This window comes from Toxotes jaculatrix, chromosome 1 (genome assembly GCF_017976425.1).
Source record: "Toxotes jaculatrix isolate fToxJac2 chromosome 1, fToxJac2.pri, whole genome shotgun sequence".
Classification (NCBI taxonomy): Eukaryota; Metazoa; Chordata; class Actinopteri; family Toxotidae; genus Toxotes; species Toxotes jaculatrix.
The window spans coordinates 4,520,747-4,533,075 of record NC_054394.1 but is presented as its reverse complement, the minus strand read 5'-3'; the positions used below and the strand labels follow the sequence as shown (position 1 = coordinate 4,533,075).

General features: G+C 37.6%; 1 protein-coding gene across 1 annotated transcript in view; it reads left to right on the top strand.

The window, feature by feature from the left end:
- The window catches only part of si:ch211-186j3.6 (neural-cadherin), a 276,919-nt gene that overhangs the window by 140,363 nt on the left and 124,227 nt on the right, over positions 1–12,329 (top strand). The window contains exons 16-18 of the mRNA XM_041034346.1: positions 314–457; positions 10,806–10,926; positions 11,214–11,376. Of these exons, the coding sequence (XP_040890280.1) occupies positions 314–457; positions 10,806–10,926; positions 11,214–11,376 (428 nt within the window). The remainder of the gene's footprint in view (positions 1–313; positions 458–10,805; positions 10,927–11,213; positions 11,377–12,329) is intronic.

Sequence of the window (12,329 nt, the reverse complement as noted above, 5' to 3'; positions counted from 1 at the left end):
AAAAAAAGATGTTATTTTTGTTTTTGTGTGCATGAAGAAATGTGTGTTTTCCTTTCTTTGTGTGTGTGTGTGTGTGTGTGTGTGTGTGTGTGTGTGTGTGTGTGTGTGTGTGTGCGTGCGTGCGTGCATGCATGCACACTGGTGAAAATACTGGTGACTAAATTGTTGCTATCCAAAGAGAGATAGACAGATTTTCATGTTCACATTGACAGAATAAGAACAATCTCGTGTTAATAATTGTCTTTCTCCCCTCTCTGTCTCTCTCTCTTCCTCTTGCTCTGTCGCGCTGTCTGTCTTCTTTTTTCACTTTCAGACACAGCATATGTTCGCGTCTTTATCAGTGATGTGAACGATAACAAGCCAGCATTTGCACAGACATCCTATGAAGTAGATGTCGATGAAGATGCTGACGTAGGCTTTGCCATTCTCACTGTCAGTGCCAATGATGGGGACGAAGGTAGGTGCCACGGATAAAGGAATATGAGTGTATATATATATATATATATGTATATATATATATATATATATATGTATATGTATATGTATATATATATATATATATATATATATATATATATATATATATATATATATATATATATATGTATATATATATATATATATATATATAGTTATGTCTCTCTGCCATGGTGGTGCTGTAATATAAATCCATGCTGTAGCACATTCACATTTACTCAAGCACATTAGCACATTACTAAAGTTCTTCTCTTTTCCCTCACTCAAGAGAAAAATTTTCACTTTTCACTTCACTGCTTTTGTCTGACCCCCTTTTACTTTGAAGGGGTAAAAAAATAGTTTGCACTACAAAACATGTCATGAAGTCATGAAAAACGAAGCAATATGTGAGTTTGAATCAGCCGGTGTAGAAGAACCCATTTAACATAACCTTTTGATGGAAGGTTAAAAAAAACAGAAGAAGCTCTCAAGGGTTGAAATGTGTACTTTTGCCGTTTTGGACATCTAAACGTTTTTTTTTTTTTAACACTTTAGTCAAACATTTCTTTCAGACAAGATGTTACATCCCCTGGGAACACAGACTGCAGCTGGTACATGTCCTTGGAATCGTCTTAGTCAATAAATATTTTTCAGAATTGTTAAACCCCCTGTATCAGTAACATAGGTCTAACTGGTTGACTTTTCCAGTGCACCTACCTTTGACAGAGCACTAATTAAGAGACCTTGTTAGGATGTGAGAGCTTGCCAAGATCCTGAAAGGTAAAGATTTAGGTCTCTGGTGGAACATGCTGCCACACTCAGCTGCCGTGGCCAGAGGCAAATGTCAACTCATAACAGAAAAGACAAGACCATTATTACTCTGAGGAATGACAGGAGTCCCTCACATCTTTGAGCACTGTGACTTACACTATCAAAGAGCGTTCAGAAACCGGGTCTGATCGAAAAGGTCTGGTGGTTATTGATCGACAACAAACTCAAATCATATACTCTGAATCAAATACTCAATGTAAGTGACTGTAGCTTGGGTAGCAGAGGAGTGACATCAAGATACAGCTGAATGAGAGTCAACATAAAATGTTTCCAGTTCAACAGAGACATTTAAGGTAAGAAACACAAGAACTGGACAACTGTAAAACTGAGAAATTGAACTTAGAAACCAAAACAATTTCTCTTTTCATTGATTTTTGGACACTGGGACACTCAGACATAGCCACCACTTAATAGTATTAAGTGGTTGAACGCAGTTGTTGTGGCTAATGTGTTAGCAAACAGTTGCCTACTTACAGCCCAGTCAACACAGACCAACGTAAGAGTTTATGTCATGTCATTTGTCTTTATCCACATGACAAATGAGTGAATCCAAATATTTAGTCTCTTAGATATTCAGCTTTATTGCTAGCTAATCTCTGACTTTATCTGTCTCCCATTTGGTGCTGGACACATAGCATAGAATAAGTTTAATCAGAGGCTTTTGTCTGGAAATAGCTTCCTATGCAGTTTCATGAGCAGTGGGACTTATAATACAGTAGTCTTAAAGGTGCCCTGTGGAGTTTTCTTTTAAATTAACAAACTTTCTATTTATATTCAGTGCTAATCACAAAACACACTGCGTTCATCCTAACAAACATGCTGGATGTGCTTCTTTCCTCATAAAACCTTTGCAAAGCCAATTATTTTTTGCACTTTTTACATCCATGTTTACTAGTTAGTAGTCTTCCTCTACCCTGTTGATGCAGGCACTTTACAGCAACTGTGGAGCAACAAACTTTATAGAGCAACAAATGTACAAACTTAATAATACCTAGTGTTAGTATTTTAAACTAAAGCAATAGCATTCCATAGTATTCCATTGTTGTATTTCATGTGGTTATCCTGCACACAACATATTTGAGTGGTATAGCTTTCCTGCCCCCATGTCGGTTTACATCCAAATGTAACACAGACAACACAACACAGGTGGTGGTGCTTAATCTCCATTAAACTATTGCAGAAGAATAGTGCGCAACAAGATGATGCAATGAAAAAATTGACAGTCAAACCTCAAACCCTGAAAAAGATGTAGAAAACCTGATGACTATGTGGCATTTCTATTTGTTCCAGGTCTTAGTTTGAGGAACATTCCAATCTCCTCAACGCTCCTCACAGATCTGTCGTTGTCTGCTGCTGTTTCTCTTCTCTTAAGTGGACGTTCAAGTCACATGCATCATGTACATCATGGGAATTTGCTATTTCATACAATACCTTGTACACCTTTGCAATATTTCTAGATTTTTCAACACCTTCTTCCTTTTTTTATGTGCATTTTCAATTTGCGCGGGTGGATGGAAACGCACCTCACCTTGCTGCTTGCTGCTCAGGAAGCCTATAGAGATTGTGATTATTGTAAGATGATCACAAGCAACAGCCCCAGCTCCAGAGTGCAACTATCCAGTTGCTTTTTGTGACTATTAGAGGTGATGCACCTAAAACTGGACTTGCAGATATGACCGTGGTTTATATATTGTTTAAACTTCTTAGTTATGTATTACTTTTTAAGAGGGAGAGAAAGAGTGTTTGTATGGTGTGTGCGAGAAGAAGACAGAGGCTAAAATCAGAGAAGCTCTCATTAGCTAACAGGACTTACAGGCTTTCTTCTTATGCCGTGTGATGACTGGTTTTGTGAGTCATTGTTTCAGCCAAACGCTCCCTTACTCTGTTTTTTTTCTCTTTTTCTTTTTGTTTTAGTAGGACAATTGAATATCAAAGCACAAAGCAGACCCAAATTTCTGTTCAGTTGATGATTCAGCAGCAGACGTTTCTGTGGAAAAAGCCAAAGATATTGCTCTTACAAAAAGCACGACTGCAAGTGCTTCTGATTTGATTTGCATCAGACTTTGTAGCAAAGGAGCAATAGCCTATATACTGCACATGTGTGGGAAAGACCCTTGTATTCAAGGGGTCAAGCTGGAAACACCACTGTTGGGACTGAACTTGTTTCTCTGTGGTGGTGTACAGCTACTTTTTCCACCGTCCAGGTGCTTCAGTTAGCGTGCTACCTTAACTGACTTTAATAACTGCACATTTTGTTCAGACTGAATTGGTATAATTTTTTTTTACCTTACTCTATCAGACACCACTTTGTAACCTTAAGTTGGATCAAATGGCACATATCTGGGGTCCATTATGTGCCTGTTATATTTCACTTCTGAGTACTTCTCCCAAATGTTAAAGTCAGTGTTGAATTGAAAAGGGTACCCAGGCTTTAAGCAGTCGTCATCATGCAAACCAATTTCATTTCACCCAAGGAGAACCTGGGCATGGTATTCATGTATTTACTATTGCTATTTTTTTTTTATTTAGCAAAAACGAGTTATGCTTGTAACTTGTCAATATTCAGACTTACAAAGGTCTCCGAATTTGTCTAAATTACCCTGAGAGAAATCATTTTAAACTTCAGCTCACCAAACTTTACCCCAGATTGGCTTAACTATTGATACATAATGCTAATATCAGCTTATGAAGGTTTTGGGGTTTTTTTTCTTCTTTTTACAAACACATCTCTAAATACAATGTATTTCTGGCCTTGACTACAACTACATGCACACACAGACCCACAGCAAGTGATATATATCCATTGTGAAGTGGATCGATTTTTTTTTGGAACTATAGAAGCAGGAAAGTACTGAAAGTACTGAGAAGAAAGAGACAGAGAAAAGCTTTGTCTGTGTGAAGATGAAGACAAGAGGGGAAAGAGAAGGGGAAGAGGTAAAACCCATATTATCCAGCATTTATCATAGTAGAGTGCAGAAGCCTGCTGTACATCTCACATTTCACTGTGACAAATAACTCAATAACTGCACACACGCACAGAAGATCACAACAAGACACTTATTTGCTTATTTAGGTTTGTGAGAGGCCTGCTTTAACCCGGAATAAGGTTATTACCACCAAATGGGCACAGCTAATATAGCCATCCTGTACAGTAAATCCACAGAAAATCTTTTCTCAAGTAAATAATCAGCTCCTCTAGGCTTGATAGGTGGCTCTGAAAGGATTGTAGGTTGAGTGTTTGCAGAGGACAGCAGCTGTCAGCTTAAGCTCACGGAAATTTCAGTGGATTGAAATGATGACCTAGAGTTTTGTCCAAAAATTGTATCAAAATATTCCTGCCATACAATACCTGAATATTTGATCCTCAAAAGATTTTTAGTGGAGTATTCCTCTAAAGCAAGGAGTCCTAAATATTTTTTTAAACCATGGCACCACTTCATAGTAATTTAATGGGTTTTTAAGGCACCCCTTCATGGCTTGTCTCGAGATGTCGCTTGAGATTACATGGTATCATTGCAGCATCTGATAGCTTTTTTCCTGCTGATGAGGCATTACAGTGTGGAGCAGTCGCTATTCCTGATTGCTGCTCACCTCAAAAACTCTTGTTAGAAAGCATGTTACATTATTTTGACAACCAGCAGCCATGAGCTGTCCACACCAGCCTTGGCTTCAGTACCATAAGTATAAAACATAAACTAAAAATGTTGTTAACATATATTTTTGCCTCATTTGTTAATGTGATGAAATGTTAAAGTAACAGTGTGTAAGATTTAGTCGCATCTAGCAGTGAGGTTGCAGATTGCAACCAACTGAGTACCCCTCCCTTTCCAAGTGTGTGTGGAGAACCTGCAGTGCACTTCAGATAATGTAAAAATGCAAACGGCCCTCTCTAGAGCCAGTATTTGGTTTGTCCTTTCTAGGCTACTATAGAAACATGGTTTTGCAACATGCTGGGCTCCGTGGAAGAGCACCTACTCTCTATGTAGATATGAAGGGCTTATTCTAGTTTATCAAAACACAAGTTCTTAGTTTGAGGTGATTTAACACTAATTAAAATGTAGTTATGAATATTACATTAAATTTGTGTCCTGCACACTGGTCCTTTAAAAATGTGTAGGAAAAACTGGAAGAAATCTCAAGGCACCTCTGGCCTGTCCTTTGGGAACCACTGCTCTAAAGGCCAGTTTAAAATTGACTGCACATTTGTATTATTGTAGCTGTCTAGCATTATAAATCAATAAAAGCAAGTACAACATTGTTTATGTTGACTGTTAGGGGACTACTCCTTGTGCTTTCCTATGCTGCATAATGTAAATGTCGTTACAAAGTAAAACATTAGATCCATGTCAGCAGCACAGCAACAGCGTCTTTTCCTTCTCAGTGATCTATCGGTATCAGATAATCCACATACTTATCTGCAAATTAGTAAGAGCAAGTAAGACACATAACTCACAAAATTTGTAGGTCATTGACACAACATGTTGTAATTAAAGTTATTGGTATTGAATATACATCATCACAGGCTAACATCTATTCTCTTAATAGCGTGAGCAATAGTTATAGAAATTGGAACGAGTACAAAAGATCTCTGTCCAAACTCCATTTATAAAGTGCATGTGTGCAAGTGTTTGATATCTTTGCTATTAGCGACATCTGCCAGCCCTCTGTTTCTGTGTGTGTGTGTGTGTGTGTCTGTGTGTCTGTGTGTGTCTGTGGTGTCTGTGTCTGTGTGTGTCTGTGTGTGTCTTTCCCTCCCTGCTCTCTTGTCTCTACACTCCAGTCTGGGGTAAAGTACAGTACCTAGGGAGATGAAGAGTTCTGAAATTGGTACATTGGGGAAAAAACATTCATTTTCTCTCCATTTGTTTGTTTATTTTAACGATTGTATTACTCCCTGCGCTATTTCTTGTGTCCTTTGGGCCTCAGCAGTTTTCTAAATGCTTAAGTGATTGAGACAACCAGAAAAAAACTGAGAATAAGACTGAGCAAAAAGAGGAGATGCAATTGCATATATCCCTAATGTCTCATTTAAAATGCCAGCAGACAGACGGTACAAAACGATCTGGATTAGGGCATTCTCCTCTCTCCTTCCTTGACTTTCATCTTGCTAATAAGCTGTGAATCTCATCTCGTCTTCAGAGGTTTCTCTTTTCCCTTTCATACTAACATGAGGGGTGGTGGATGCATCTGTGATTGAGATGCAGACCTTGGCTTTACCAGTAATTGCACTGAGAGGGAACATTGTGTTGATCAGCATCTAATAGACTTTATTAAAAATGCTTTGCAGTGCAATACTAAAAATAAATAAATAAATAAATAATTTTAAAAAATGGAAATGAGGGGGGAGGGATTGTTTGGAACAATGGAGTATTAATTATTCAATGAAAGATTACTACATTTCTATTGTGTTTTAATATTGTTGTAATTTGATAGACTACTGGGGGACAGAGTAGAGGCCCTTTACTAATTTAAGTCCTAAAAGTCGTAGGATTGTAAGTTTACTAGTGTATAATACCATATGTTATGTTAAAGAGCTGTTTAAGTTGGTCAAAAAGCATATAAATTGTACTTATGTGAGCCTCTGCATACCTCTGAATCAGTTTAGTCTGGTAGTGCTTGAATACAATAGTGTACAATAACTGTTCCTGCTCGCTCTCTCTTCTGTCGCCTCCCTATTTCTCCTCTTCTCAATCCAAACGGTGGACCCTGAGTCTGGTTCTGGTTTCTTCCTGTTAGAAGGGAGTTTTTCCTCTGTACCATCACCAAGCACATGCTTATGGTGGGAGCTGTTGTTTCTCTCTCTAATATTGTAAGGCCCTACTCAGTAAAGTGCATTGAGATAATGTATGTTTTGATTTGGTGCCATATAAGTAAATTTGAACTGAACTGGAATGAAACATAAATGCCAGTGAACTGAATTCAGATGCATTCCTCTGCTAATGAGTTCACTTTATCTATGACACTTATACCTACAATGAAAGACGATAGAGCGTAATGACTTTTACAGGTTTTATTCTTAGCTGCATAATAGGGGTTTTCTTCAGGACTTTAACGCAATCTGAGAGTAGCATGTTTATCACAGACTGACACTATTCATCTTCCATTCTAAAGAGAGTTCAGTGCTGTTTCCTAGACAAGTGTGGTAATGTAGCTATGTGAGATTAAGCTTATGGACACAATCAATAAAACAGCTATAAATGCTTGGTTCACAGGCTTTAGTACACATGACCTTGCAGGTACTCACTGTGAATGCTTTTGGTGATTTTCTGCAGTTTGAGCCCATCTACATCTGGTATGTGTTATGTGCTTAGTCTTAGCAATCAGATATCTGACAAAGGTGGTTCATACATAACATTGATTACAAATAAAGTTGCAAATGGCAACTTGCAGATTCTAATCATTTTGGAACAAGCTCAATAGCCCACAATTAAATCCACAAGCAGCAACTAGAGGGTTCAGGCTTGACAAAGCCAAGCAAAGTCGCTTCAGCTAGTTTAATTCTGTTTAAAGAGTGAGAACAGTCACACATTTGTTTCAACATCATAATGTATTTAGAAAAAAAATCTAAATTTAACAAAGTGTGCATGTAGTAAATAACATCTTGTCTGCCATATGGTAAATGCATTGGGGAGCTCATCAATGATCTCCTTCAGTGCTGTTTATTAATATTTTCCTTCCTAAAGAATTAGCCAAGTAAATAGAGTTGATGACAGGCTTAATGTTGAGAATGAGAAAATACAAAAAAAAAGACAAGAAAAAAAAAGAAGAAAAAAAAGAAAAGAAAAAACCATCTCTAGGCCCCTGACTACTGCACTGCAAGAGGATTGCTTACTACCCTTGGCTTTATACAGTAAAGACCTCCTACAACCAAACCAAAAGCAACTCAAAATCATTCAAGCATATACATTATTTACATGGAAAACATTTCTGTGCATATCACTTAACATATCCTGATATAGAAACATCTAACTGTAAGCTTATATAGTCATCCAAAACAGCATTTTTATATTAGCCAGAGAAACAAGCCTCTGGATCAGCTTATATATATGGTACATTCCAGGTCCCCCTCTCTACTAAGGCCGTTGGAACTTACCGCTTCCGGTTTCACAGTGGGACCTGGCTACTTTGCAAGAAGGTGATATACAGTTTATGATGATCACAGATAAATGCAAAATGTCCAAACACTGGGTAATCTTAAGAATAATCCACCATCCACTGACCTCATATTTCCTTTAGCTGGTTGTGATCACTGTTCTTTTTGCATAGCACAGTAACCTGAAATTATTAGCTGTTAGCTAGCGCTAGCTTACATTGCTAATGCTAATCGCTATGCTAAAGACTGTCAATGAAACTTGGACACTAGGAAAAGTGGTGCAACAATGGTGTTAGCCTAGCCCAAACAAATGGCAACCATTGTATTCAGCTGGTCAGAGGGAATTATAAATAGAACTACAGTATATTTCCCTTGGCTGTCTGTAATAGCTGAGTGCACCCTACTTCCTTGAAGGAATGGGGTAACCCTGTGACAGTGATTTATTGTCATTTACACAAATGAAGTTATGTATTAAGTGTGGTGGTGTGTATGTTCAGGAGGACACAGTGCTGGATATCCTCTCCAAGTTTAATTAGGATTGTTTTGAGACAGCATGAGCTAGGGTCAATTTCCTGCTAGCTTTTTGATGGATGGCGGCCATATTTCTTGACCAATCTTGCTCATTTATAAGAGAAATGTGTATCTCAACCGTGCAAGATAATACAGAATGTAGTGTTAGTGTTTAGAGGCATTTTTGTAGAAGACACTGACATGAACTGTATTTCTGTGAAAAATTTCAAGTCGTACGGACTTACGATGTGGGGGGGGAACATTTTATCTTTTCATAGCACCACCACCGGGGCACATGGAATCATATTTCTTGGGAAGCATTTGCAAATCATTTCCAGTTATGGTGCCAAGTTTCATGTCCTAGCTTGTTCAAACTCATGGCATATTGAGTAAAGGCATAAAATGGCAGATAATGATGAATAGACCATGCCCACCAATCAATATGGCAAGAATTTGTTTTTAATACTTGATCCTGCACACCAAAATTGGTGATATTCTGTTCACCAGGTTATAAGGTACACACTTTTTTTTTCTTTGTTTTTCGGTCGACAGCAGCCTTGTTTTTGGACCAGTTTTGCCCATTCATAATAGAATTATGTATCCCAGTCCCATGAGGATGTATACCAAAATTGCTGTTGGTAGAGTCAAAATCCAAGTAGATGCCATTTTACTGTTTTTCACATTATTAGCAAAGAATCCATCATGACAGACTTTTGTGGTCCAAGAGACTTTTGTAGCGCACATTTAGCTTGACCAGTGTGTCAAATTGGACTTACAGTGTGAGGGGTGTGGCCTTTCCAAAATTGCTTTTTTGGGCCTCAATTACAGCGCCACCATCTGGTAAACTGGGTTCTTGTTTCTTGGAAAGCACTTGCATGTCAACCCCTTTGCTGTTAAAACCCTAATAATAAAACCGGCACAAACTGAAACTCTTTTAATGAGAATGCTAATTACATGGGTTGACCTTTCCCGCTATCAGAGAGGATATAATTTTGTTTGCAGTATGGGAACCCTGATGAAGTATTTTATCATTTCTTTCTTCTTGTTTTTTTTTTTCCTACTGAAGACCTAGAATAGATGTGAACTTTTGATTCACTCTGCTCAAGTATTCTGGATTTGAATCCACCTTACGCACTAAAAATAATTTAAATGCCATTATTATCTGCTTTTGATGGCAAAAAAGGCAGAAATGCTACAATTTTTAATGGTAATTATTGTTCTGAACCTGTCTTCCCTGCAGCAGGAGATATGACATTTCTCATCAAGTATTTCTCATACATTTAAGCCCACATTACCCATTCTTTTCATTTTTTCTTATCAATTCGTAATGTACTGATCATAATGTACTGATCTTTAGTTTTTGTTATGAAAGAAGTATATTGGTTTTAGACAAAACTCAAATACTTCAGTTTGAATTCTGTATAAAACCTGTGGTTCAGTTATATAGTATGGGTTATTGTTTTCTGAAGACAAACTGATCACTGACAGACAACTGTATCAAATGGAAGTTTATTCCTTCATTTTTGGTTAGTGTATTGAACGTGACCTGTCTTGTCAATAACACCAAAAGAAAAGCAATTTATTTTCATAAAGATTTTTGTAAGCAAATAGTTCCTGTGCATGGCTGTAATATATCTGACTTTTGCTGCTTCATAGATTCCTTGTCATAAAGATGCTATTCTAAAGCAGCAGGTATAGTAATCACCTTTGTAAGTGCAGAGATCACCTATTGTTCAAAGATATAGCAATCAGATGTCACTAAAGACTGCATATCTGGTTCCAGTCTGACAGCTTTTTTTTTTTTTAATGACTGCTCCAACAAGGCTTACTTACTATACTCCACTTTGTCAGCATCTAAGGTTCATTTATACAAACTGTCATTCCTCATTCACTTCTATCTTGTACCGATCTGCAGGTGGAAATGCTAAACTGCGCTACCAGATCACTTCAGGGAACACGGGAGGGGTGTTTGATGTGGAACCAGAAGTGGGCACTATCTTTATCGCCCAGACTCTGGACTATGAACAGAACAAAAGGTAGGAACACACTCCAGGGAAGAATCCTTTCAGTAACAAGGTAAAGGCCTTTTGAAGGATTTTACCTGAAATACACGGTGTCATATTCCACGTTTTTTTTCTTTTTGTTTTGTATTTTTCAGTTGCTTGTTTATGTCTTTGTCTAACAATACATGCTATAGCTTGAAACTCCACTTCTCATACTTTAAATCATACCTCAGTAGTTTAAGTGTTTAAGAAAACAAGTGTTTCTACAAAGCCCATTTGCATGTGAACTGTTGTTCATTTTGTGAAAAACTTTTGCTCAGGTACAAGCTTCATGTCCTAGCTTCAGATGGGAAGTGGGAAGACTACACAACAGTGACAGTAAATGTGGTTAACAAGAATGATGAGGCTCCGGTGTTTACCGTTAACGAGTACTACGGCAGCGTCACAGAGGAGCTGGATGGCTCACCAGTGTTTGTTTTGCAGGTACAGTCCACTCATTCAACTGTATAATAGAACTTGTGAGAGTTTTTTGCAGTCCTCTTTTTACTTTTTTTGAATTATTTGTGTAATCAGTTGCAAATGATCATTCACTGTCTTTCTCATCAAAAATATGGAAGCTAAGCAGCCAAACAGAACACAATATAAGCCCCATCTGCATTTACACTACTTGTAGGACTAATTAGCTCAGCACTGCAATGGTCTACAAGAACAACTGGGTTTCTTTATTTCTAAAGAAATGTCTTCCCCTGTATATGGATCATCAAGTGGTGATGATGTCGACGTACTGCATGAGATAGCTTTAGACTCAGTCTTTAGCATAATATCATCTGAATCATGTATGAATGAAGATTCATAATGAAGACCAATGTCAGGATATAAAGATGGACAATGCATCTTCACTTCCTCCCACTGCACAAAAATGAATAAAAACTATCTTGGATACAGGCGCTGCCATCTTTCACTAGCGATGTGATTAAGAGCAAGAACCTATACATTAGTGACTGGTGGGGGTGTCAGCCATGACGTCACAGCCACTCTTTATAGCATCAAATAACTAACTTAACCTAACTAATAATAACTAAAACCAAAACCAAACTTATCCAAAAAATAAACCCTTAAACATACACCGGCGCACTATAAACCTAAAATGACAGAAATTATCTTTGGGAAAATTTTATGTGATGTGTACTATGTTTTTTTTAGTTTGGCCCATGTCCATTCCGTTAACATGAAAGGGACGGGGTTTATATACTATACTGCAGCCAGTCACCAGGGAGTGCTCGAGATGTTTTGGCTTCACTTTTGAGGAGCTGTCATGTTGTACATCTTCCTATGAAGCCAGTGTTTAAGATCCTCATCTCAGTGATATTACCTGTTTAAATAAAGGATCGAAATTTGAATAGAGACCTTTTTATAGGTTTCTTTTTAAAGTGAAT